Source organism: Sphaeroforma arctica, assembly GCF_001186125.1.
Source record: "Sphaeroforma arctica JP610 unplaced genomic scaffold supercont1.4670, whole genome shotgun sequence".
Lineage (NCBI taxonomy): Eukaryota > Ichthyosporea > Ichthyophonida > Sphaeroforma > Sphaeroforma arctica.
The window spans coordinates 1-2,043 of record NW_014035888.1 but is presented as its reverse complement, the minus strand read 5'-3'; the positions used below and the strand labels follow the sequence as shown (position 1 = coordinate 2,043).

The 2,043-nt window shown below is 41.0% G+C and overlaps 1 protein-coding gene across 1 annotated transcript; it reads left to right on the top strand.

Annotated features, from left to right (window-relative positions):
- Window positions 1–209: 209 nt before the first annotated feature.
- Window positions 210–1,964, top strand: SARC_14471 (hypothetical protein; the record flags this gene model as incomplete). Its single annotated transcript, XM_014291394.1, has 2 exons — window positions 210–952; window positions 1,741–1,964. Coding segments are annotated over exons 1-2 (723 nt in total), but the record flags the coding sequence as incomplete, so codon positions are not given.
- Between the last annotated feature and the right edge of the window lie 79 nt (window positions 1,965–2,043).

Genomic DNA, 2,043 nt, shown 5'->3' with positions numbered 1-2,043 from the left:
ACCGCTCAAGTATACACGAATACTCTACCACTCAAGCAATACCTCTACCACTCAAGTATACATGAACACCTGTACTCTCAAATGAGTAATATGTTCACAGAGATATCATACTAAATTACTGACGTTCATGTGCATGCCTCTACAATCAGATTCCATTGCGATATAATTCACTCTATTCAATGATATACGTATCCGTCTCCCCTCAATTCATAGGCCTTGAATACCATCGTCCGCTTCTTGTCTGCGTTGGTACTGCGTACGCGCTTGAGGTCGTACAGACAAAGCGCAGTTGATCGGTTAGAACGGCAACGAGAGGAGAAACGCACAACAGCGTGTGAGAGGATACATAGCTGGTGGCGGCGGTGTGTGAGCAGTGGACAATTAAGCAGGAGTAGGGAGAGGCGTGCGCAGGAGGTTCAGAACGCACTGTATCAGAGGAAAAAGGAAGCGAAAATGGAAAGGGAACGAGAACGGGAGATAAAAAGGAGAAACCGAACGAAAAATAGTATATTGGGAAGCCCTTCTGGGCAATATCGGGAAACGTCGAGTGTGAGTCAACTTGCGGCGAACAGAGTGCGATTCAGTACTTCCGAGAAGGCAACCACACACACACAACAAACACACGGAACCACACACACCAATACAGCGGAGAGCCAACATACATACACCCACACACAAAGGCGTGCGCACACGCAATCACACACACGCCAACACAAGGACGGCAAGAGTAACGCACACACGGGTGTACTCAGCTATCGTCGAGGGCCGAGTCGAGACGAGACTGTGGCACGTGTACAGGCCATGTGGCGTGGTGTCTACTATCGGAAAGGAATGGGAGTGCCACACACACAGCTGTTGGCACGTGTACGCGCTTCCCAGGTGGATGCCACACAGCACCCGTCGAAGACACTCAAGAACATCACCGATAGAGCTGTGGGGCATCTCAGGAAGGGTGTGTCTGCGTGGCGAGTATAGTACAGATTTGCACCCGAGTTTTCTGGGTATATCATGTGCTCAACAACTTCGGGTTTTATATGTGGATCTGTTTGTGTATGTATGCATGTATATGTCTATATCTATATCTATATCTATATCTACATCTATTTTGATATTTCTATCTCTATCTCTATTTATATTTATATCTTTATCATTATCTATATCTTTGTTTATATCTATATCTATATCTTTATCTATATCTATATCTATATCTATATCTATATCTATATCTATATCTATATCTATATCTATGTCTATATCTATATCTATATCTATATCTATATCTATATCTATATCTATATCTATATCTATATCTATATCTATATCTATATCTATATCTATATCTATATCTATATCTATATCGATACATGTAAATATAGGCATATATATGTATTGTTTGTATTGTACGCTCATGTAAATCGTTGTATATTTATATAAGGGTAAACAGATCTGTACTAGAAGGCAACAAATAATGTGTGTATAGCCATTTTCTCATATTCATTCAAAGGGAGAAAGCTTTCGATATAGATATAGAAAATTAGATATGAATTCACACAGCTTTGTAGTAGGGAGAGCGCAGCGATTCTTGTCAAATCCTGTAGACATTAAGGTTCATAGTCACACTCGCCGCTAGGCACGATTTATACTTGACTCGGTGAGTTTTCGGAGATACGTGAATATATATACAGACGTAGATACGTGTACATTGACATACGGAAATACATACATGCAAACTTATAACAGGAGGATCGTCAGAGAAAAGACTGGCAAATCTCATCAAGGCCTGCCAACATCTAGAAATGAGTACCGCACTTTCCCAAGCATGCAGAGTACAGCTCGCAGAAAATGGTGGTCTGCAGTCAATGGTGCGGTTTATGAAGGGATGTGGTAGAACCAAGAGTCAACAAAAGGCGCTGTTGCTAGTGTTGATACTGATCAATAAGTTAGCGGAAAACAGCGATGCAGGTATGTTCAGCGCCATTCGCCCATGATGCGTATATATATATGTATATATACGTATATATATATGTATATATACGTATATAT